This window comes from Bacillus rossius, chromosome 1, assembly GCF_032445375.1.
Source record: "Bacillus rossius redtenbacheri isolate Brsri chromosome 1, Brsri_v3, whole genome shotgun sequence".
Classification (NCBI taxonomy): domain Eukaryota; kingdom Metazoa; phylum Arthropoda; class Insecta; order Phasmatodea; family Bacillidae; genus Bacillus; species Bacillus rossius.
Window position 1 is genome coordinate 269950009 of NC_086330.1, and position 22362 is coordinate 269972370.

General features: G+C 37.6%; 1 protein-coding gene across 1 annotated transcript in view; it reads left to right on the forward strand.

The window, feature by feature from the left end:
* LOC134527397 (protein hobbit-like) overlaps positions 1-22362 on the forward strand; it is a 619824-nt gene that overhangs the window by 167375 nt on the left and 430087 nt on the right. Inside the window, exon 12 of the mRNA XM_063360060.1 lies at positions 16495-16613. Within this exon, the coding sequence (XP_063216130.1) occupies positions 16495-16613 (119 nt within the window). The remainder of the gene's footprint in view (positions 1-16494; positions 16614-22362) is intronic.

Below are 22362 nucleotides of genomic sequence, written 5' to 3' on the forward strand. Positions count from 1 at the left end.
AGCTTTCTCTGCCTGGTTCGCAGCCATTTACAGGAACTACATGCACTAGCGCCCCTGTCGGTTGTTTTTTAAAATAGCTTTTTGGCGCTACATTAAAAGAAAACTTTGACAGTTTTTTTTTCACGCGGTATATAATTTGTTCAATTATTCTTTTACATTTCGCTGTACCGATTTTATGAAATGTTTCACTGACTTTATAATTACCCTGTATGTTTAACGAAACTCCTCACCAAATGAAAACCATTTAATAAAATGACGCCAAAATTTTTACAACAAAACTATGTATTGTTCTGCCATTGACTATATCAGTTAATGTTATTTAAGTAAGTAATTTAATGTAAATAATATCTTTTTATTAATATCCTGTAGACAGTCAAGCAGAAAATGCAGACCACAATGTAGTATGCAACAAATGGAGGGTATCAGTGCAAGAAAGTATCTACATTTTATTTTCGTACACCTGTATTTTACTAATGTGAATCAATGTATTTTAGCAGTAGATAAAACACCCAGAAAATTTCTGACACAAGTCGTATTCTTCATCGGAATTGTCAGTGATGTCAGAATCATTCAAAGAATTCAAGTAGTCAAGTGCATCATTCACTGTACAAAACACTGTTTCACTTGCCATAAAAGCCCTCACACGCACAGAGGTAACCTAAAAATACGGCAATGACAGCAAATGATTTTATAACACAACTCTTAGACAGTTGAAAGAAAACTATGTAAGAGCAGACAGAGTTCTGCTGCAGGTAGTAACTCGCATGAAAGGCATGTGATGATGTGTACGGTTTGTGGCTGCGCTGAGGCGCAAGTAGAAACATGTGCAGTATGCGTGCGGTAACGCATATAAGTAAAGTGGTCCACAATAATCAGAACCCGCCAATGTTTAACTTCTGGAACATCTAAACGTCTGGAACACCATTGAGATGCTTAAAAGTTATAATTGAATACTCGTACGTGGAATCATTTCTTTTACTCTTCCTAAGGCACCCTAAGCTTTCTAAATAGTTAATTTACTTTTATTATAGCAAAATAATACAATAAAGAGTGTGCACCGCATCTGATTTTGCCATTTTGAGAAATTGCTTACTGTATTGTTCTTTATTACACTGTTTGATTTTGTCTCCAATCATCTCATACTACATATGAATAGACCCTCACCATCTTGGTAACTGCCAGGTTAGCCAACCATTACATCATTACTTACTACATCTCCCTTTATACAAAACTAAGATTTCTTTTTTAAATTGATACAGTTAACATCACTGTGAAGAAGTTTATTTCAGTCTGTAGTCCTCAAGGTAATGCGGTGTCTTGGTCATCCTCTTTGGTCGGTGTGCAAACTCAACAAACGGATCTCGATCTATTCTCACTCCTGCCGCCTCCCTATGTTCAGGTCCAAATCCTTTGAACCCCTCTTCCTGTTAACTCCCGACACTGGGTTCCTCTTCCACTTCGCCCCCCCCCCCCCTTCCACTTCGCCCCCCCCCTTCCACTTCGCCCCCCCCTACCCCTTCGCCCCCCCCCTTCCACTTCGCCCCCCCCTCTTCCACTTCGCCCCCCCCCCTTCCCCTTCGCCCCCCCCTTCCACTTCGCCCCCCCCCCCTTCCCCTTCGCCCCCCCCCTTCCACTTCGCCCCCCCCCTTCCACTTCGCCCCCCTTCCCCTTCGCCCCCCCCCTTCCCCTTCGCCCCCCCCTTCCACTTCGCCCCCCCCTTCCACTTCGGCCCCCCCCCTTCCACTTCGGCCCCCCCCTTCCACTTCGCCCCCCCCTTCCACTTCGGCCCCCCCCTTCCACTTCGCCCCCCCCTTCCACTACCTTGAACAGTCTGCTCTGGGTTCATCCTCATCACACTACGTTTGTCTGACCAATAGCATTGGTTGTACATATTTGAGTTCTGCTGTTGTTCTTTCTGCTGGAACTCCCTGCTCACCAAGGACTTCTTTAATTGATGTGTGTTTCTCCTCTTTATTTTTCCTTGTTCATCTTGAATTAACACGGAGCGTGGGCTTCCTTCTTCTCCAACCACCTTCGCTGGTCGGCTCTGTGAATGCCGAGTGACGTCATACCTAGGGCCGGCTATGGGTGGTGGTGGGGGGAAGATGCGCACGTGCTTACCTAGTATTTTTGTTAGTACCATGGGCACGACCCGCCGTCCTGGGGAACTGTATGGTTCCCGGGTCACCTGGTGTATGCTGCACGATGTCAGTCCTGGTCTGCACGAGCCATGTCACAGCCATCCCCTGATGACAGTCCGTACATGCTGACCCTTGACCATCACTCGTCAGCCCTACACCGCTATTCTGCCGGTGACTTCCCGATTTCACCTCAACACCACTACGTCCTTCCGCCGTCGCTCTGCAGCAACTCCTCTCTTTTACTTGTTGCTACAATATGGCCCGGTCTCTGCCAGACTGCGCATGTGCCGTACCCACCCGCCTGCGCGCACCTCTACTGACGTCATTCGTCCCACGTGAATCAAAATGGAAGATATCCGTTTTACGACACTCCAGAGATTACTCCATGTGGCGACAAATGGCCGCCTCTAGACCGAGAATAACACAGCCTCCTACCCCCTCCACCTCTTGGGGGGATCCGTTCCCCCTGGGATAGGAATAGCATAGCCTCTTCTTATACCCCCCTCTGAGGGGCCTATTCTTAACAATATGATCATACTACCCCTATCCCCCCCGTAGATTCCTCAGTCCCAGAACCAGCTCGTTACCCCTACTAATTACCCTGTAAATAATGATGAGTCATACTAACTCTTAGGATTAAACATTAATTTTATTCTGTAATAACTGTTCATCAAAAAGAAAAGGCACAGGCATAGAAAAATAAAGGAAACAAAATTGTAACTTTCATATTGACGTTATTTCTGATTAACGAGGCCTACCAGCTCCTTTACTTTTTTAGATAACAAGTACTTCAAGTAGACTTTATCTTGAAAGAACCTAATAATTCAAATTTATCGTAACTATGGCAATTATCCATTTATTATCAAACATTACAATTTCAAAAATGGGGTAAAACTCACAGCGGCAAAACAGTGGTCACGGTGGGTTGATCAACTACCATTTTCCATTAAATCTACCTATGAACTTCGAAGATCTGACTGATACTTATCTCTTAGTCCGCTACATCTTTGTAGTCTTCCCGAGGGTCCTCCACCCTCATTCTTCTCGTTACCCTAACTTGAGCTTAGGCCGGCCAGCCTGGCACGTCCATCTGTGACAAGAGTTACTAACTGACGCTCAAGACAGACTCCTCAAAAACACAGTTGGCCAGGTCATAGCCCCCCGCTAGGAGACACTTTGCGGCAGCAAATTGTATAGTCCCGCTCCCCTCGTCTACCAACGTTATCGCCAGCGCAGCAGACGCCACTGCCAGGCGGCGGTCCGACCAGATGCGTGGCGTAATCAGCAGCGCATGGGCGAACGCCAACCAGGCTGAGGCAACAATATGCCCCGAACACGTGATAGCAGGGTGCAACGAGACACAGCAAGCACAGTGCACCCTACTCCTGGGCACAACTATCCTGACACAAAAAGTTAACCAAAATCACCACATTACTGATAAAGAATAAACCTAAATCTAAAAACGAGAAAACAAACAACAGGAAAAAAATGCACCGTGAGAATATCATTTGTGTTAAAATTTTCTATCAGTAATAAAAATACAATTTGTAATAGATTTTCTAACACTAATTTTAGAATATAGCCAATACAAAAATTATAGAACAAAGTTGTTTTGAAAAAATTAGAATATAGTCATTACGAAAATGAAAATATGAACTTAATAACAATAATGAACTTTTAATGGATGCTTTAGGAGTGCAAATTTGTAGGATTTGCAAGTCGGCCCTGGCAAAATTTACGGGTTTTTGTGAGGGGTGGTGGCCCGAGAATTTGGATATGGGGTTAATCGACACATCATATCTGGATGTGATACCCGTATTTTGGCCTACATGCATGCATTAAGAAGAAAATTTTAAAATATACAGAAAGATTTCCATAAGATATAGTTTTGACTTCAAACATGTTTGTCACGTTTTTGCAAGTGCAGGCAGTCCCTCTTAGTGAGGGGCTTCTTGATTCCAGGGAGACCTGGGTCCCCCGGCATCTACGTCCATGGGTGTTTGATATCATTTGTCCAAAATTTTGTATCACCAAGTTAGGATATAGTCTAAAAAATGAAAGAAGAGAGCACCCCACGCTTTTAGTTATACAGAGTTGTGATACATTATTTGGCTGATTGACAAATAAGTAAAATTTTAATGTAATTTTTTTTTTAGTTCATTAAATGATAAAAGTGGGTTTTTAAAAGTTTTTTTTTAACTGTAAGTTAAATTTTTCTTTTTAGTCTCAAAATAAAATAAAAGTTTTTTATGAGTGTTAGAAACAAATAAAAAAATATTAAATATGTGTGATTACAGTATTTATTTATTACAATAAACTTAAATTAGTCATTAATCTTTACATAATCCAGTTATTTAAACTAATGCGTCAACATTACATGGAACTTTTCTTGTTATTATAGAGCAATCAAATTCCTTTATTATAGGCCGTCCATTGACTTTATTTGACTAAGAACTACATAAGCCTGTCTGGCAGCAAAGAGATGCGATCCCAAAAAAAAAATTGGTTGTCTGTAAAGTCGGTTTATGGACGATAGTTTAACTTGACAACCTCATAACAAAACATTGATGAAATGATTGATTCAGAAGAAAATGAAATATATTCGGCCTGAGACTGAGCCGTAATAGGTTTATGCAACCAAACCATTTAGGCATTAAAAATATTATATTCTTTGAGGAAGAAATTTTTTTAAAATTTTTCTATCTTTTGTATGGTAAAATCTACCTCTTCATACTTTTATGAATAAAATTGAATCTTTTTTTTTGAATTATCACTATTTTGTATGGATACAAAGGAGTGAAATGAAATCTACAATTTAATTAATAAATTTACTTTTATTTGCATTCATTAATTCAAATATATTTATTACTTTTGAAGTGTCGTGCGCGCCGTATTTATTTTTACAAGTACAAAAAAAAATTTCAGCCACCGGGATTTGAGTCGGCGTTGCTAACCGCACAGCCATGAGGCCATATTGGAAACAATTGTTTCAGATGTTATAAATTAATAATATTCCACGCACAATATTTGTTTGAATTTCTTTTAACTAGCATATTCTCTGTTGGACTCGAAATATTTACACGCTCGTGGGCTCATAACTATAATACGGTGTGTGATTTAGTTGATCAAATAATAACTCATGACAAATAATTCCAATGTCAAACTAAAGCGTGAAAAGTATCATACTAGCAATAAATATTTAGTTACACAGCTAAAACAATACTCATACAACACTGTTTAAATATACTGATTTACACTAGTAATTAAAATATTACGTACTTGTAAGAATGCCATTTCCTTGCGAATATACTCCCGTGGCACGGTGCACAACAATAACCTCGAACCCTGCTATATTGTCGTCTGCCCCAAGCCGTGTGTGGCGACATGCGCAGGCATGATCCAACCGGCGCGACCCGCCTATCCCTGCAGCATGGCAGGGTGAAACCTGAGCAGTACGCAGCCACGTGCCGGCCGAGTTCTCTGTACTGTCCGCAGCATACCAGAGAGATGCTACGCATGCGTAAACATCCGCAGTGGGACATCCGTAGTGGGACATTAGTAGTGTGACAATTTTTTGTGCGTGCAGCCAGCGTTCATCGATTTATTAGACATCATGTCAAAAACTGGATAATCTACAGTGCAGTCTTGTATTAAATGCATGGTAGATGCCCAATTTAGTATTAATAGAAACATTTGCCTTTCAGCAATACCAGATCTGTGTTTCGCTAGAAACTGATTGACTATTTGTAATTATATGTACATCATCTGTGCCGAATTCAACATGGACTGATGAAATGTCCATATAGTACACTTGATCACGCTGGAAGAGTGGCCAGAAAATTTCAGACATAATACCCATATTGGCATTAATGTACCCCAGGCATATTTTTCACCATAACCCGATCTCGTAAACAACTCAAAATAAAAAAGAATAACATTTTTAAAATTTTTGAAATTTAAGGCCAATACCGGGCACATTTTCCACCGTAACTTAACCTCGGAAATACTCTATAAATCAAATATATATATATATATATATATATATATTTTTTTTTTTGTAATTTTCAAACATTATGGTTATTATGCCCCTACCTTTTATGAAGGGGATGAAAGACAAAACCCAGACAAAATTTCCACCATAACCCGACGTTTTGGATCGGAAACACTCCAAAATGAAAAAAAAAAGCATTGAGTTATAAAATTTTTGTTTTTTGGGTATTTATATCCCCCCCACCCCTCCCTTCCCAAATCCCCTTAACAGTAAGGTCTTAAGTTATCAAAATATTATATTGTCAGACGTTCTTTATATGTATGCAAAATTTCAACAATTTGGATGTCAAACAGTGGATTACATCCATACATACTTACAGGTGAAGATAATAAAAGTTTGGTAATAACATTAACCATTTAGAAATATGCTTATCTAAAATTGTATCAAAAATTTTAGTTCTTTTATTTGTTTCCTTGCTTACTCAATATCTAACATAATATTTTCTAACTGGTGATAGAAACTAATAATGGGGGTTGATGAGGAAACAACTAGCTTCATTTCAAAAAATACATGCCACTCCATCCATCTGTCTTGCAGAAACTATGGGTAGGATTTTATTTAGTGTTATTATCCATCTGTCATTCACACGAACTAACATTAAATATTGTAATATAACAACAAAACTGAGGTATTATTTATTCTATTTATGTTCAATATCGCTCTCATTTTTAACACATAGGTTTACCATTTCTGTTGATTAAGAACCTCATTTTTTGTTTACTAAAAAAATATTCTTACAGTTGTATGGCCACTTAAAACTAAATAAACATTGTTCAGTAAAGTGATTTTGTACTTACTATAGTTCTTATGCTCACTTTAACTCATGTAAACAAATTGCAGTTTCAGTGTAGAGCAGTGGTTCCCAACCTTTTTTTGATCAGGGACCACTTTAATTTTATTATTATTAGCAGGGACCACAAGGTTAAAAAATAATTTGTATCAATCTAAAAATAAACTTTAAGACTAACCGTTCAATGTTAATCGAAACGTTTAACATAAGCAATTTTAAAACCAAAATAAACACTAATTAACAGTGTTATGATTTAAAACATATTTTTAGTACACAATTCAGTTTGCATCAATGAGATTTTTGATCTTGCATCTTCTGTACAAGATCTTGAATTCTTAGGGGTAATATTTTTGCTAAAAGCTACACGCATATCATCATTTACTTTCAGTCGATTCCTGGATTTGTTTTTAATGATCAGTAATAAAGAAAATCCTTGTTCGCATAAATAACTTGTTGAGAAAACCATAAGATAGCGCAAAGCGAGTTCTCGAATTTTAGTATATGAAATTGCTTTCTTACACCAAAACGTCTCCAAAGAATCAGATTCAAAAGCGTCCTTACAGTTCCTGTCATTTTGTAATTCAATAAGTTCTTCTTGGATTTCTTCTGCAACTTCTCTAGCGTTAGTGCCAAAAGGGTTGGGTATCAGTTTTTGGTACATATTAGCTTCTGTATTGTTATATTCTGGGAAGTAACGGTTGAATTCATCAACCAACATTTGAAAATGACATTTGCTGTTTTTTTTGTATACTTTCCCTAAACATGACATACTTTATGTCGTCAAGGAGTGCCTTTAATGTTGCAAACGCACTATACTTGCCCTCGCCAACTTGACTAATCCATAAATTAAGTTTGCAAATAAAAGCACGAAGTTTATCTTGAAAATTAAAAATATTTGCAACACCTTCTAATTGTCTGTTTCCTGAACCTTGCATTTGCAAGTTCAACTTGTTTAAGTTTGTAAAAATATCTACAAGATATGCCAAATGAATCTGGGATGTCAAATCAGAAAACTGTACTAGTAAGTCTTCCATTTTTTTCTCACCTAGAAACAACTCAATCTCTCCTCTCAGCTCGTATAATCTTTCCAGCATATTGCCTTTCGACAACCAACAAACCTCTGTGTGAAAGAGGAGGTTCTCATGGTTGGAGTCCATTTCAGTGCACAGTTTTTTAAAAAGGCGTGAATTTAAGGCACTGCTTTTAATGACATTTACTACTTTTATGGCCAATTTCATTGTGTCATTAAGGCATTTAGGAAGAGTCTTGGAATCTAACGCCTGGCGATGAAGGATACAATGTGATGTTAATTTGGACGGATTACTCTGTTTGATTAACGTTGCTAGACCGGAATGTGATCCTAACATCGCAGGAGCACCATCCGTACTGAAGCCGGCTAGCTTTTCCCACATAATAACATATTTCTGGTAATATCCAGTTATTATATTCATGACGTTGATACCTCTTGATGTCATTTCCAGTTCCTGAGAAAACAACAGTTCTTCTTTGATTATGTTGTCGTCGTCTAAAAAGCGGACAATAACGAGTAACTGAGCACAATTAGAAATGTCAGTGGATTCATCGCACTGCAAAGCGAAGAATGGCGACATTTTAATTCTTGAAACAAGTTGCTCCTCGATATAATTTTACATGAGTTCAATTCTAGCTTTCACCATGTTGTTCGACAAAGGTACTTATATCTTGTAATTTTATTTGCTTCTAACCCTAAAACTTCTTCGACGGCTTTGATCAAACAAGGTTTCACAAGAGTTTCTCCTATTGTGTGAGGCTTTGTTGATTGTGCTATTAATTTCGATATCTCAAACGATGCTACTAATGTTTTTTCAGATGATGCATATCTTGTACCACTAGGCCCGAGTTTCATTTTTTTTTAATTCTCCAATTTTCCTGAAAGAACTCTGGTGGTCGGTCAGAAAAATTTGGATGAATCGTTTCTAGGTGAAGTTTTAATTTCGCTGGATCAAGGCTTCGTTCGCGAGAACAGTTGTGCATAAAACACATTGTGGTTTTATTTCTCCATTACTTTCTATCGAAGTAAATCCAAATTTAATGTAACTATTATCATATTTTCTCTTAGGCGGCATTTTCTGAAAACAAAACCAAAATGCAATAGAATGTACCTACACTGTTATGCTTATATTATGTTTTATGCTAAGTAAAAGAATAAAAAATAATATAGCTAAATTGTTTCATAAAATAAATCATTAAATAAATAAATATAAACTGCCTTCCAAAAAATTCTAACCTCGCTATCGTTTTTTTACAAACTTAAATCTTTACTACACAATTTAAAAAATAATGTTGTCTAATCGTTAAAAACAAGAGTCTTGGTAGGTAAGGTACCTTATTTCCCTTGACCTCTTGGTGCCAGCCTCAAATTGTCTAATTCTATACTAAAAGTGCCAAGTCATTTTTAAATGAATTACATATCTGGAGTTAAATATTAATAACTTTTTACCTTTAGTTACTTTTTTACCTTTAATAACTTTTTTACCTTTAAGTATGGAAGTATAAATTTTTACATCTTATAAATACATTATTCTTTGTCATTTTTTAAGATTAAATAAAACATATAATGCATTATTTATTTATTTTATTTTAAAGTTCTCGTGAAAAAGTTATATTATTTTTAATGGATTGGCGTGCGAATAGGGCATGGTTATCAAAGTAATATTCTTGGCACTAAGAATTTTGTGGGAAAATATAATCACTACAACTATAACAAAAATGATTTTCAACGCACAATAAACAAAAATAAAGAATAACTGGCAATTTATAATATCCACGAAACTGCTTATCATTTTTTGATAAAGCAACTTAATAATTTCTTTGCCAGAAATATATAATTTTTGTAAATATTTGCAAAATAAATTTTTATAAGCAGGAACACACATTCTTATGCAGAAAATAATTAACACTTACAATTTACAAAAGAATCAAAAGATAATTTTTTTAAAAATAAAAGTTGAATTTCTCACAACGGAAAGTTAAATTCAAAACGAAGAAATGTGCACAAACGCAGTAGGTACCAATCTGTTTCACATGCTGTTCGAAAACAGCATGAGAACCCTGCTCTCTATCAGGGAAGGAAGACAGAAGCGTGACAGCTCTGCTCTCTATTTTGAGAAAAAGCAATTCAATAGTAGGGCCAGTCAAACCGACAACGGTAGAGTGCGCTGCAAGTGTCGTAAATGCGTCTTTGAAAGAAAGAAATATTCGTACGACAGAGAAAAGGCGATTTATCCTACTTTGGCATTAAAAGAGTTAACGGTGTTTTTATTTCGTTATGAAAAACCTAAAACAGCATAATAACAATTCAACAATTTTATGATAGCATATTTATAAGAATTGTTATGGCTGGCTCCACTTTTTAATTTGGGAGGCCAGTGTTCTTTTACTATCTTAATTTTTAATTTCATATCGCTTTATTTTATTTATAGGTAATTAGGTTTTCAACTAATTGTACCTAACTGTTGTGAACATTTGTAATACACAAACACAAGAATCATACGTAAACTAACGTCCACATTCTGTTTTGTAATAGCATGTTTTTATTAAAAAAGTTTAACAGAGAAAAATGCGTAGCCTACATACCCTGTTCATATTTTATCAAAATATCCATAAGAATATCGAGGAGTTACAGATGTTGACCCACTCAACAGCTAAACAGAATCACTAACACAACACTGCTGAGCAAAACAAAAGAAAACGAACGATTGACTGACCGGCTTGCGCCATAATGTTTAGTCAGTTGCTTGCCCTTCCCCCGTTCGCCAGCGCGTCGCGCTCTCTTTTGTTCACCGATGCGCGTTCATTTAAAGTTTGAAATCTTTCACGGACCATATTTTATCTCTCACGGACCACCGATGGTCCGCGGACCACTGGTTGGGAACCACTGGTGTAGAGTAAATGAGGCGGTCTATGGAAAAAGGGCACATATGCCAAAATGGCATTTTGTGAAAATGACATTCAAAGTTTTTCATTTCCATTTGTAGATTAAATTCAATGAGGAGCTTATAATACTGTATTTGCGAAAGTAAATTGGTTTACTGTCTATGAGGAGGGACGAAAAAGAAACTGCTTAAAAAATACACATATTTATTTACACACTGTTAAAAAATGTTTGTATTGTGCCCTTTTTCCTCAGAACATTATTTCCACAACAATGTATTATTTCAATGTATTAAAAATGTATTTTATTTGTTTCAATTTTGAATATGTCCTACATCATTGTACACAGGAATCTCTTACATAACATTTATTTTTATCAAATATATTTAAACAAAAATAAATAAACAAACAAGAACCTATTAGTTATTTACAGTATTCATACCGGGAACTTCAATGTACGAAATGTTACTCTTAGTAAATAATATGTAAATAGGCAAATAGTTTATTAATAGGCACAGAATTATTTTGCAAGTTTTTACATCATTGGAAAAAAAAACTCCCACAAGACATTTCTTAAACTTTCAGCATGTCCTCTATCCAATCTGCATCTTCTTGTGGCAAAAAAGTATACAAGCTGCGGACATCTGTTATTTTCTGATCAGAAATTTTTTTATGTGGTGTAGTTTCAAGGTGAATGTTCCTTACATTTTGGAAATGTCCTTTCCCAAATCTAAATGCATTATAAACTTCAAAGTAACTTTGAGAGGCCAAAACCATTCCATTGTAATCAAATTTTAAAATGCAGTACTTCATAAGGGTAAATGTGTTTGTTGAAGAAGTAGGTTTCTGAAGAAAGAAATGTGATAAAGCTTGGTCCCAGCCCTTCAGTAGTTCCTCATCTATTATGACTTCAAAAGGGGTAGGTTCCTGTCGGCACAAAACCATAGCAGTTAAGTAAGGTTTAGTTGTCCCTATTACTTCCTTGTTGTTGATTTTCTTCTTTATTAAACCACAATTTCGGTCGCACTGACAAAACGAGTGACCCCTATCAGGAAACAGGTGCACAATATTTACATGAAATGCTTTAGCAAACCATGAAGCAAATTTTATAACTGTCATGTTTTTATTTTGTCCCCCTGCAGCTTCTGAAAGGAAAACAATGGTCTTGACATTTTTAAAAACTTGCATTTTCTTCAGAAAACAATCGTATAAAAATGACACAACTGAATTAGCATTCTTCTTGCCCTGACTTTCCACAAAACAATAACAAAATGAACTTTTGTCATTAAAAACATGCACATTAAAGCAATACAGCCATAAAAGGCGTTTGTAAAACTGAGTGTTCATATTTAGTTTAGGGATAGCAAAGTTCTGTGCATAATCAAATTCTAGCACCAAGAATGTTTCATCTCTTCTTGCCGTGTCTATATATTCGTCTCTTATTATTTTTCTTCTAGCATATTTACGTTTGTGCTCCATGAATGATGTTTGGCAAGGGTCTGTTGGATTCACTTTCAACTTTTCGGTACATAGTACACAAAAGTCACATACATCGGTTTTAGGTTTTCGAAAACCATAAAAAAATTTAGTTTTGAAATATTCGTAGTATGTCTTGTAGCTCATTTTTAATTTGGTTCCAGTTTTTTCATTGTAATAATCGAGAAACATGTCATGCAAATCTTTAATGGTTAGGTTGGTGTTGTCAAAGTATTTTAAGTTTGTTTTATGAGCACTGTATTGAGATTCTTGGTGTGGAATACTTTCAATGTGCTCCCCCATTAAATCAGTGACATTGTCCTGTAACTTGTGCTGCCTATTGGCATGTGATCCTCTTCTTTCAACAAAACTAGAGTTATTCAGTATTTTCTTCTGAATAACTCTTATTCTTTTTACTGAAACCTGAAATAATTTGAGAATTAATTCCCGTCAGACCTGTATTCTTTTACCATTTATCACAATGCTATAAGCCCATACATGTTCTCGAGATTTAATTGGATCAACAATTTTTCTCTCCATTTTTGATGCTACTTTTTCCATACATTGAGCTAGAAAAGAATCTTGTAGGGTCTTTTCTTGCCCATTATAGAATGAAGAAAACACGTCTACTTGATCGTCAAATGAGAGTTTATCACAACACTCGCTAACACAGCACTTTGAAACCAAAGTAAATTGTTTTCCTTCAATTGGTTTACCACAAGACAAAACATAACCTTCACCTCTCACACGTTTTCTTTTCACAGTTTCACGTTTCTTGTTTTTTTTGTTTCGTGTAATTTTTCTTTTTTTGACAGTTTGGCCACTTCTTTCTTCACTGTCAGTGCTACTAGAACTAATTTTTATGTTTATAATACACAGCACTGACTTGTCCCGGGCTTCTGCGGGGGACCCTGGAGTGGTTCAGGTGGGGGTAAAAAACCCCGATGAGTGACGCGATCAGGCGTCTGGGCCGAAGAGCTCTTGCAGTAAGTCTGGCCGAGATGGGCTGCGGCCGCGGGTCCCGAGGGCTGTCACCGGTCGTATAGGGCTTCGGGGAGCGGCGGTCGGAGAGAGGAGGAACATCGATGGTGGTGAGGGGAGGAGCGGGAGAGCCGGTGGGTGAGACTGGGGTAGGGGGATGAGGGAACAGGAATTGAGCAGAGGGCGAGTGCCCTGGGGAGTAGGGAACAGGGGAGTATCGTCCAAGGGATTCGGGATGGTAGGTAGGGCTGGGTTCCGCTGGCCCAGTGAAGTAGCCCAGCTGGTACGGCTTCAGCAGCTCCTCCGATGTCTCCTTCCGGGGTCGTCCCTGCTGGCGAGAGCGCTTGCGGCCGGCCGTTTTTGGCATGGAGGGGCAGAGGGGAGGGGTCCCCGAGCAGGGGTCGCTGTCCAAGAGCAGGGAGAGGTAGGAGCGGTCCCCCCAGAGAGGTCGCTGCCTACCAGAGGAGGTGGGGGTAGGAGTGGTCCTTCAGAATGGTCACTGCCTACCAGAGGAGGTAAGAGTAGGAGTGGTCCTCCAGGGAGGTCGCTACCTAAATAATACTGTTCAAGTATTATGCCAATTTTATTTCCCCAGAAATTACTGGGAAGAGCTTTCTGCCTGGCTTAGCTCAGCCAGAATAAATATACAATGCATGTACATATTCATCAGGGTGGGCACACCTATACCATTCCTGTGCATACATAGTAGAATTACAATAATATTTACATTCACTTGTATAATTCAAAGGCTTCTTGTTACAACACTGGGTATTTACATATTTGTCCTGAATTATGCTGGGCAGGTTGACAAAGTTTCCTTAATTTACATTTTCCTTTGTCTGCCATCTAGGGGCGGGTGGTGAACTAACTTTCCTCCCCATAGATTATGTAGGATGGGTGGCGTACTTGGGGCTTGTGCTATCATAACAGCCGAGGCCAAACTGGTGGGCATGACAGCACATTACTCACATCCTAAACAAACTCAAATTATAACATCAAAATGTGTAGTAAACAACTCTGGTAAAATTAGGTACACCAACATCAGGTTGTAAAAATTTGGCTACCAACCTCAGTTTTTAAAATATCTCTATGAAATTTTCAGGGATTGTAGAAAACAATATGGTGGTTTTAAAAAAACATTCTGTGGAAAAAGGGCACGTGAGCCTATGTGCCCCTTTTCTGTAGACCGCCTCAAATAGTCCTCCAGTCTTCTCTGACTTTGTTTTTGTAGACCTTGGAAACTGTCCTCTAACCTTAACCTGGCTTGGTTTCTGTCTCCATAGACCTTGGAAATTGTCCTCCAACCTTCCGTGGCTTTGATTTTGTCTCCCGTTGAAACTGTCCTCCAACCTTACCTGGCTTTGTTCTTGTCTCTGCCTCTGTAGACCTTGGAAGCTGCCCTCCAACCTTCCCTGGCTTTGATTTTGTCTCTGTCTTGTTAGTCCTCGGAAACTGCCGTCCAACCTTCCCTGGCTTTGTTTTGGTCTCTGTAGACCTCCGCAACTGCCTTCCAACCTTCCCTGGCTTTGTTTTGGTCTCTGTAGACCTCCGTAACTGCCCTCCAACCTTTCCTGGCTTTGTTTTGGTTTCTGTAAACCTTGGAAACTGCCCTCATATTCCCTGGCTTTGTTTTTGTAAATCTCGGAAGTTCTGGCCTACTTTGAACTAGACTAATAAGTACATCAACTGTGTTGTAAATACATTTTCAGTAACCAACACTCAGAGCTATCGGGGACGAGGAGATGCTCACTGTGCTCAGGTGGAGGCAAGACTGAAGGGGCTAACCGTCTTCTGTCTGTTCACGTCCATAAGCCATAATGCCCTGTTCCCCCTCTTTCAATGTAGGAATGTCTGTCTGGGTTCGGAGAACTGTCGAGAATACCCCCGGGCTTTTTCTCTGCCCATCCAGGCACTGTGGCATGACTCTTGTCTTGTAATGTACTCCTATGCCACCCAGGGCGCCGGATGAAACTCAGGCGGGCAATCACCCGGACCATGTGATCTAGGAGATGCATTGGGGCAGACTTGGCCTCTGCAGTTGGTAGATATTTACTTGAAGGTTCATCCCGTTGTCTTGCTTCGCTTATGTGACTTAGGATTGTTAAAATTATATTAACAAGCCAGAAGTTGAAAGAAATAGTGAACATTATTTTTTTTTGATCCCCTTTGGTTTACTATTGCAAAACTATATGGATGGCGTAGGGGTAATAACGTGCGTGGTGAGACAATATTAACCTTGTAAGTGCAATATAACTATTAAAATAATAGGAATACTTAATTTAACCATTTGTTGGATCAGTTCTAAGAAGAAACCCTGGAAGCTTGAGTTTGATAAACAGGTAAATTGATTCATTCCCTTCAAGACTGCACACATGTCAATTCTCCATTATTGCTAACCTATCAGCAAATCGACCAAGATTGTGTCAACTGCCATACTCCAACAATAGTCCTTAAAATTTACAACACTTTATAAGTATGAAAATTTTATGGTTATAAAGAAGTTACAAACAAAACATACATTTCATTTATTAATAACCCAGCAGTAAATTAAACATAACTGGTGCTAAAAATTTTCCTTCAAAAACTTCACTGAGGTAGGAGTACTGGGCTGTCTTACACAGTGCTGCAGAAAATGTTTATTTATGCATGAACCAACCGTAGGTTTAGGGTCCATTGCAGTCGTAGGATTGCATAAAGTGTTTTTCCCACTGGCTCTTAACACAGCTCAACTTTTTTTTATTCACGTAGGTAATGTCAGACGTCAGTTGTTGCCGAATGTTCATTGGAGACAAATGGTGTGCACACACTTTGGTTTTAAAAGCACTCATGGTGCTTTTAAAATCAACATTTTAAACAAATTTTTAGCTTTCTGTTTGCTAAGGGTGCTGGTCACATACATTGAATTTAATGTAAATATATATAAATAATGATTCTTTATGATACAAATTTTCTTTACCTATTTTATTGTATGTAGTTGCAGTAGATGGCAATTTTTTTCACACTTCATTTTGCGTGTCATGGGTTAGCTACTATTTGAGAGTCCATATTGACATTTATTTCATGTTATTTATTAATATTTTTATGTCAAGTCATTGGCATGGATTTATTGTATACAATGAACATTCCTGTGTTTTCTCACACAGGTGCATGGTTGATTACCGGAGCCTGTGTTCAACTGAATTGGATTCTTCTAGTTCAGACAAGCCTGATACCAACTTTAATTATTCCACTTGTACTGCTCGCAAAATGGAAGGCATAAATGGTAATTATTGAGAAATTGTCCTTTTGTAAGTACTTGGTAATGATTGACAAAGTTTTTACCATAAGACAACATACACCTATCCCTCACTTAGCACATCTTCAGATTGCACTGCTTTATTTAGCGCTATTTGAATTTTACTGCCCCAGTCTTGAAAAGCATGTCTGTAAATTTCAGTTAGCACAAAATCTCGGCAGGCAAAAAAAAAGTTGAGCACGATGTCACAAAGTCTGTTTCAACTTCTGTAAGCAACAGATGTGCCGTGGGATACAGTTAGCCTAACAAGGGGGGAAGAGATGGCCGCGCAGGTCTGTATGCTATCGGCTATTGTACATACATCAGCTATGGCAAGTTAAATTACGACAATGGAGTGTAAAGGACCAAATATTTTTACGTCCGAGCATATGCCATCGTGCCGTACCGTTGTCGCCTGACCACAAACCGGATCATGAACTCGGTCTAGCCAGTGGCAGGGAATTCACTCATAAAAAGCAACGTCTGCCCATTCAGCTGCCTGTAACTATACGTGCTTGATCACTCATAATGCATTGTGTTCAAGTATTTGAGACACAAACTAGAAGTATTACGGCGTTCAGATTGTCATGAAGACCATGATTATGTTGGTCACAATTTAGTTTTAAGCAAGTTAACTGTGTGCACAATCGTACGAAATAAGCAGTCTTACCAAAAGTTTATATAATTCTGATGCTGTTGGTTGTACTAGCGAGAATATATTTGACGTTAGATACCAGAACAGAAATGAACAGATGATTCACGTGGAAAAGGTTTGAAGCATATGCTTCTTGCGTCACCGTACAGCTGAGCGATTCCTTCCCCTCCCTTTGTCGTTTCCCCCTCTCTGCTACCTCTTCCGCTGGTTAGATTTCCCCTCCGCATCCCCACTCCTACCCCTGTAGTGTGTTATTCCGCCGCAGCTCCAGCGCCCTCTATATTGTGCTTATAAGGGCCTGCGAGCTCTGCGGTTGGGGGAGCAGTGTGTACTGGTCAGTATCAGCGATGACGGTAACTTGCATGCAGTAACGGTAAATTTCTTGCACGATGTGGCCGTGGCCTTTTTTACACACATGTATTTCGCCCTTGTAAAGTTAACTTTAATCAGCCACAATGTTTGTTTGAGTCGTTTGGGCATTTCTGTTTGTGTCTCACTATACTGCCAGTTTTCTTACGTGGTTTGCATTGCCACCGGTAAACGTAACGTTTGATTCCTTGTATTAATGAATTTATTAACTTTTGTACTCTTTTTGTTCAAGTCGCACCGATATTGGCTACCTTGTTTTGTTGTGGGGGCTTTAATTAGTTTTTTCTTTGCCTATTAACACCATGCACGTCATTTGCTGCGTGAACCAATATCGAGTTTGGGCTTGTGTAATTTCTCCCCTGGCTTCACCAAACCTGCACGTTTAGGGCTTTATTATTCATTTGATTCAGTCTAAATTGTATTGTTTGTTTGAATAATTTTTTTTTTAAATGGTCTGCGCAGCCCGCCGGGGTTTTAAACTCCTTTAATACTAAGCAAGTATGCATGTGGGTCATTCTCATGAAAATGGACAATTTGTAAATCAAAAAGTTGAAAAGATAAAATATCTGAACTGTATTTGTTTAAGTTCTATAATTGTGCCACATATATGTATAACACTGATGACAGCAATGGCTACAAACTTTGTCTAATATTTTTAATTTTAAAAAATATTAATGAAAAGTTTTGATCACGGAGGTGACAGCCATTGACACGGAGGTGACAGCCATTGACACGGAGGTGACAGCCATTGACACGGAGGTGACAGCCATTGACACGGAGGTGACAGCCATTGACACGGAGGTGACAGCCATTGACACGGAGGTGACAGCCATTGACACGGAGGTGACAGCCATTGACACGGAGGTGACAGCAAAACTCAAATGGATAAAAAATTGCAAATAAGTGACACATTTTTTATTTCACTCATTAATTCAACTCTAATTAGCATCAAAATAAACTCCGCTATCTGCTTGGCTTGTACAAAAGTTGGAAAAGTAAGTGATTTTATCAATATTTTCATAATAGTTTTTCGAATATCAAAAGAAAATATACTTAAATTATTTTACAAATATTATATAATACTGGCATTTAAATTTAGCCACAAAACAAGACCCTGTCAACACATATTTTCATAATTACATATGTTATCACCAAAACTGTACCAACCCCTGTTGCTTTTTAGTGGACATTGTAAAATATGAATTATATCATTGCTATTGACTTGTGCTATATCTTCTACTTGGGGGAAAACAAATTTTCTGCCAGCTGACTTCCTCAAATATTTAACTGTAATTCTGTACTATCATCTACAGACTGCACTAAAGCTACATAATGTTTAACACATTTCTTCCCACGGAATTTCACTACAACAAAGTCGTCTTTCGGCACTACAGGTTGTTCTAATGTGCAATTTACACTCATTTCAGCATTATCGTCACTGTCGAAAGAATATACATCTGCGTATCGAAGTTTTGCTATGCCTGGGTGACCAGACGTGGATGGATCTGAACAGTCAAGGTTAAGGACATACAATTAGGTTTTGAGAAAAGCATATCATTGCCACAAAAAATTACATTAGATGCACCACAGTTGTAATGATTCTGCAAAAACTATCAACACGCTAAATTTGGAATACCCAATTTATAAGAGTGACAATTGAGAAAATATAATAACTACAGGTTATCTGTTATAAATTTAATCAAAAGTATGCAATAAAAGGATACCGTTTAGTTTTTCCAGTGAAATGTTTCCCAACCCGTAGTGGTTGCAGTCATATCCAGGCAAACATGTCAAACAGCTAAGTCTTCTAACTTGAAGAGAATACGGCTTCTGCTTAGACCATGTAATCTGATGTGCCTTCATTTTACCTTTGAATGCTGGAATATCGCTTGGAAGTTTTGCTTGAACAATGGGAATGATCATAGGGTCCAAAACCATTACTTTTATTCTTGTGGTACGTTTCTGAAGTTCTTCGACTAATCTATCAAAATTTGGAATGTCGGTGCCCATTGCCACCAACCTATCTGCTGTCCTCTTCAGGGAACCTCCCACACCATCTGGTGCTCCCTTACCATGACCTGCTTCACTGTAGTGCCACTGAATACAATCTGCTTCTAACTTTTCTCTTAAGTAGCTTCCCATCAAGTAAAACATTTTGCGATTCCTGTATTTATTTGTGGGACCATAACTTAAAAAGTGTACATTTTTCAAACCAGGCATCACAGTCCTCACATCTTCTATAACTGGTGTAAGATGACAACATATAGTTACTGGGTCATGCTGAAGTATGCCTGAGAGAGTACAGTATGAAAAAGGTTTTTATATCTTGAGACTGAAGGCATACACGGTACACAACTACAGCGTGAAGACTCACCTGTGGTTTGGAGCCACCAAAATGTGCCGACTGTATTTTTTCAGCATATTTGCAGTTGTAGTTTTCCGAGAAATCACAATGGATGAGAACGTCATTTTCTTTCATTTGTTTCTTGACAGAGTCCAATGCCTGGTACTGGTGCCTAATGTTTGAGACATGTCTTATATATTTTGCTACTGAATCTTTCATAATATTTACAATTTCTATTTTGGTACATTTCTCATCTACTTTTTCTGTCTTTATACAGATTTTTTCTTACCCTTTTACTGTAATCATCACTTTATTTTTTTTTATCCATTTTCCATAACTTATTTTATCTTCTGCATTGAAGGTATTAGTATTTATTTCTGCAGTTTCACATAGCTTGCAGTTTCTCTAAGGCTCTGTTCTTTCTGATCTTCACAGCACATGTCTTTCAATAATTCATTTGGGGATGAATAAGCAACAATGTTTAAATTGTTGAGCTTATTGACAACCATAGACATGTTTTCATGAATACTGCAAAGACAAGTATTCCTGCCTGCAGCAGTAGTAGACAAAACCCAAAAAGAATGATGTTTACAGAAGGCGCTGTAGCTGAGCCTCATTTCTGGATGTTCTACATTAAACTTTGTATACAATGTTTGCATTGTGTCATTGAGGAGTCTACGTTGCTTCTTTGATTTTTTTTCATTGTGACTGCTTCTTTCTTACCTGCACATAGGCGACTTGAATCGTCTTTCTCTAAAAATGATTTGACTGCTTGTCATTTTTTGTCAGCCTCTAAATATCTCTTGGCCTTCTTTACCAGCTGTGCCATCAGTCTTCGTGAAGTGAGTTTATGCATATGACTTAGACATTTATATTTTCTTAGTATTGCACTCAATAAATTAGTTACTAATTTCCTTCTGTTTTTAACATTTAGTTTCTTAGATGCCCCTTTTAAATTGTCTGCAAATACTTTGCCAAACAACAACTTTCTTCTAACATCTTCTGATACTTTTTGTCCCTTTAAGAGCTTCAGTACATTTCTCCTTGGTGTGCCACATTTAGAAGATTGTTTTTTTTTTGTACCTTCTTTGCACTTTACTCTCGCTAATCTTTTCCTATATTTATCTAATTTCTTTTTCATTATACCTAAGGTATTATACATTTTGGTCAATTTTCTTTTCAACTCTTCCCTATTCTTTCGTGATCGACGTTTTCCATTCATTACTCTCTTAGCAGAATTCATTATTGCATTATTCTTTCTACTTTCAATCGGCTGACTTTCAAATTCTTGAAGGTTGTCACTAACTTTGTTACTCATAGGAGTAGGTGAAGCTGAAGATACATCCAAAGATATTTGAAGAGTTTCTACTTTTTTTTTTAACTGGCGATGTCTTCTAGTTTTATCCTTCCAGTTCTTTCTCATACTCCTCTTCTCTCTTTCAGTCATCTGCTGTACAAGTTTTATTTTCCCTTCATTCTTGCGCTTGAAATATCTCTCTCTCTCCTTTATTTTAGCTTCTTCGTATATTGTGGGGTCCTCCTTAATTTTTTCTCTATGTTTTTTCATATTATCCCTTTTATGTTTATTTCTATCTTCAGCAGATATATTTTTTACTCTTCCCATGTTTCAACTGTAAACTGAACCACATATATGTTAAATAGGTAGGTCACATCACTATATGTAAGCCAAAACTATAACCTTCACTATTATAGACATTATTTATGTCTGTATTTTAAATTATATTTTGAACATAAAACTCACTCTATGCAATGTAAATCAACAACATTTATTTTATATGTTCTGAAATTTACAGTTTGAACCAATAAAATAATAACCAGAACTTAATTCAAAGGTTTTGCAGCCTTGGTTCCAAGAAAAATTTAAATGTAACCTCCATGGTAACTACGTCATCTCTGTGGTCATTACGCGACCACGGAAATGACAGCCACGGAGGTGACAAATATTAATATTTTGGTTCACAGATTCCATAGTTTTAAGGTTAGAAAACTTATTTTTGGTAATACTGCAAGCAATCAATAGAGAATAGTACCTATACAAATTGAAATAAATACATAACAATATTTTACCTCAGTAAAGCTGACACGGAGGTGACAAATGTTAAAAACACATTCCCCTTTTTTACATTACACAAATAATAAATCACAATACACACTCCACTCCAATAATACTAACATAAAATCGTGGCTTCTGGCATCATTCTGCCAAAGGTAAATATACTTCACTGCACTCTTTACAACTTTTAGCCAACTAAAACTGGCGGCCATATTGCTATGCCCATTTTTATAGGACAGATGGGTAACATACTACGAATATTAGATCAATGAGTATGTAAGCAATAAAAATTATA